General features: G+C 42.5%; 1 protein-coding gene across 1 annotated transcript; it reads right to left on the reverse strand.

The window, feature by feature from the left end:
• Window positions 1–980: 980 nt before the first annotated feature.
• On the reverse strand, window positions 981–2,249 carry LOC146567048 (zinc finger MYM-type protein 1-like). The gene has a single exon (XM_085285838.1). It carries the CDS (start codon window positions 2,247–2,249, stop codon window positions 1,023–1,025), a length of 1,227 nt encoding a protein of 408 aa, XP_085141964.1. The 3' UTR covers window positions 981–1,022.
• Window positions 2,250–3,834: the final 1,585 nt, after the last annotated feature.

Below are 3,834 nucleotides of genomic sequence, written 5' to 3' on the forward strand. Positions count from 1 at the left end.
GATGTTTCTGTTCAATTCTTAAATCAACTTTTCAAAACACAAACACTATTTTAAAGCTTTTAAAGAGTAAAATATTAATGATAATTATAATAACAGTAATAAAAACAAAAGCTCTCAGATCCATCAAACCAAGCAGCAGAGAGAACAACAAGTGAAGATAAAACTTTAACCTTGTAGACTTCATTATGTTCCAGCTGCTCTACAGACGCTGTGACCTCGAACTTAAGCAGGTCGTAAAGTATGTGCTGCTCAATAACTTCATAATTACACCCTGTGTAATTATGAAGTTATGAATTATGAAGAGCAAAGATATCCTCTAAATCAGCGTAGCACATGTGCAGCTGCTGGGATTCACTTAAGCATTCGGCTCGTCGCTGTTGCAGGTTTTTCTCTCGCTGTTCTGGCTCACAGCGCTGCAAGCACAAAAATAAATATCCCCAAAGGTGTGAAAGGGAGCTAATTAGTAAGAGTATTGTTACTCTCCCCAGGAGTAGTCCAGCAGTAGAAATCAGTCCAATGACAAGGTGTGTAACATCTAGCAGGGTGACAGAAAAACCCAGGGTAACTTCTAAGGACCTCAACGTCTCTCTCACATTGCGTTTTTTAAACATGTTTCCATTTGTCACTTCAGTCTTTACTCTGAAATACAGGAAGAGAAATCATGGCTGAAACAACTTCTCATGAAACCAGGGGTGTGGTCCAACAGTCAGTTTTGGTGAGGAACAGGGGCGTCACTAGGTTTTAAGGACAGGGGGGGCTTAACCCCCAAGAGATGTACACGACATGAACGAACGTAGTGAATGAGCACAAAATTTCACAAACAGAAAACAAAGACTGAGAAATTGTTTTCCTACTTTTTTGGACAGATTAAACATCCTAGTCCACCAATAGATCTATTGTTTTATTTCAGTCTGCTTTATAATACAGTACAACAAAAAAACAGAGGAAATGTGTTTGCCGCATCAATAACAAGAAAAAAAACTGAAAATAAAAAAGTACATTTTTCTGGCTGCAATCACCAGTTACTTGGTGGGTGGAAGCATCAAAGAATGACGTCTGTTTTTAAGAGTGGCAAATCGGTCAATCACTCTGTTGTGACTCAGATGCTGAATCGTGTCTTTTTCAATAGACATGACTGCAAGACTGTGAAGTCTTTTCTGACCCATTGTTTGACGCAGCCAGGAGTGCAGCCGACGCAGTGCACTAAAGGACCGTTCGCACGAGCAGCTGCTGACAGGCACTGTTAGGGCAACTTGGATGGTTGCCTTCAGAGAGGGAAACATGTCTGAATCAAGGAGGTCGTACACAGACAACATATTTTTGGGTGGACATCCAGCCTCTGTTTTCCGGGTAAGAAAGTTTCTGGCCACCAGAACCTCCTCTTTTTTCAGGTCAAGTCTGTAGTGCTTTGCAAGTTCATTCAAGTGTGGTTCACTCAAGAAGTTCTCAGATTCAGGACTACATGCCTGGACACCTTTTAGCAGCCCTGCATCTACACTGCAAAATCTTTGATCAAGCTCGCCAACCATCCGATCCACACAAGGGAAAAGTAACTCTCTTTTCAATGTGTCTGAGTTGTTCAATTCAGTGCGTGAACCCACAGTTGCCTCCAGGACAAAATCCTCCATTTTCCTCTGTTTGTGCCTTGTCTTGGCACCTGGTTCAGGGATACTGTGGGTGTTACACAGGGCCTTGGTTTTCTCATACAGCTCTGTAGCAAATGCATCTGAGTGTTTTCCCTTAATTGTGTCACACACAGCTTGTTTGCAGATAAAAGCTTCTGCCAGGTCTAAAGTCTCTTTCTGCAGGAATTTGTGGAGTCCTTCGGTTACAGACAGAATCGACTGAAACATCAGTAGTGCATAGACTGCTGAGAACTTGTAGAGCTTTGCTCTGAGACCAACAGCTATGGGGGATCCAATTGCAGATAGGCACTCCAAAATGGCAGGCAATGTCTCAAGAACTGCACTGATTGATCGCAACTGACATGCCCAGCGAGTGTTTGAAAGTTGCACAAGCTCAGTTTTTGTCAATCCAAGCTTTGCCTGAGTCTCCATGAACTTATGATGATTGACTAGGGAGGTGCTGAAGAAAGAATACACACACTCCAACAAGCTGAAAAGCTCCACAGCCTCTGGGACAGCCTTGCAAGTATTGCACAAAACCAGGTTGAGTTGATGAGCATAACAATGCACATAGATAGCCTCAGGATGAAGCCTTCTAAAATGTGCTTGTACACCTCCAATCATGTCATTCTGGGATGTTGGTGAGATATACTGTGTGAAGGAAACGGTTTCCAGGGCCTAATCCGTGGATCGACTTCCTTCGAGGCGTGGACGTCTATCAGCAGAGAATGTACCTTCACCTATCAGCAGAGAATGTCCCTTAGTCTGTAACACAGTCAAATATATTCTCAAGTAATATTCAAGCATGCCATTCAGCGTGTTAGTACGAGCTCGGGAGCAGCTTGGGAGAACAAGAAAACAGAGACTGCTTCAGGTTGTCTTCCCAAATTGACTCAACTTTATTCACAAGTCCAACAGTTTATATAGAGGGTAAAATTCATGAGACAGCAGATTATCAGTTTAAACCAGTACAGACCAAGATAAGGCAGCGTCTTCCTGCCCATGGGTGAAGAAGCATCCTTTGTGTAGTGTATCAGTTCAGCTACAATTGTGATTATCTCAGCGACATATTTTCAAGGCACAAAACGAAGAGTTCTTACATTAGTGAAATCTGAAACAAACCATTTGGCCTCAACAGGCGTCTCCTAAAAGATTAAGAAACTAATGTAGCTGAGGGAGTGATCTCTGTGGTATTTCAACCTTGTACCAGCCTGTGATTCTCACACATCAATTCTTGGGTCAAAGAGAAAAATAACTAAAACAAAGGGGCCTTATTGAATGACAGAGTTTTCCTGCATAATGTCACTATAAAACAATATCCAGTAAATGCTACCATGGTACTAAAATACCTAACACTGTGCATTTGATGGGGGATTATGTTTTTGAAGAAAAGCATCAAACTCCTTCAAAAGCTCCATGCACGCAAGAAAATTCCCTCTGTTTGGGCTGTCTTCACCTTCATCATGGCCACGAAAAGGGAGTCCCTGTCTCCCTAACATAGAGGTGACTGCAACAATTCGTCTGAGATACTCTCTTCTTTCGACTATCTCACTCACATTTGCAGTTGCTATCACCTGTGCAACGTTTCCCTGTTTGCTAGTTCCCTGGTAGCTTTTCCATGTAACAACACTGTCCTTATGTGTTTGTGCCATCTCATGCTTGCCAAAGATGACTAAAGCTTTCTTCCAGTTCTTGCAACCGCTACTGACCAAACTATCATGTTTGATGTTTTTGCCAAACACTCTACATGGGAAGCAGAAAGCTGCATTCTGGTTGACTGAATATTCTAACCAGTTGTGCTTTTCAAACCAGCTGTGGTTAAATGCCCGCTTCTGTGTACCAAAAGTATCAGCTGGATAGCTCTTCAGCTTCACCTGTCTGGGCCTTGTGTCTTTGTCACCTAAATCAAACCCTGTAGTAGAATGAGTTGCTGCAGCTGCTTCATCATTTTCCCTCTCTTGGCCTGTTTGCTCTCCTCTCTCTGTAATAACTTGATCTTCCTCTGCCTCTCGATCCATTTGCTGCAGCTCCTCTGTCTCTCCTTGCTCTCTCTGACTTGAACTTGCCTGTTGACCTTTTTCTCCCTCAGCCACTCCTTCTGCCTCACCCTTCAAGATACATTAAAACATACTGAATTGTAATGTAAATTGCTAATATCATGACTTCTGCTCCCGCTCCACAGTAATTTGTTGCTCCCAAATATTTTGAA

The sequence above is a fragment of the Mchenga conophoros genome, linkage group LG9, assembly GCF_057382185.1.
Source record: "Mchenga conophoros isolate Kocher_MC1m ecotype Shallow Benthic linkage group LG9, M_conophoros_male_GT1.1, whole genome shotgun sequence".
Taxonomy (NCBI): Eukaryota; Metazoa; Chordata; class Actinopteri; order Cichliformes; family Cichlidae; genus Mchenga; species Mchenga conophoros.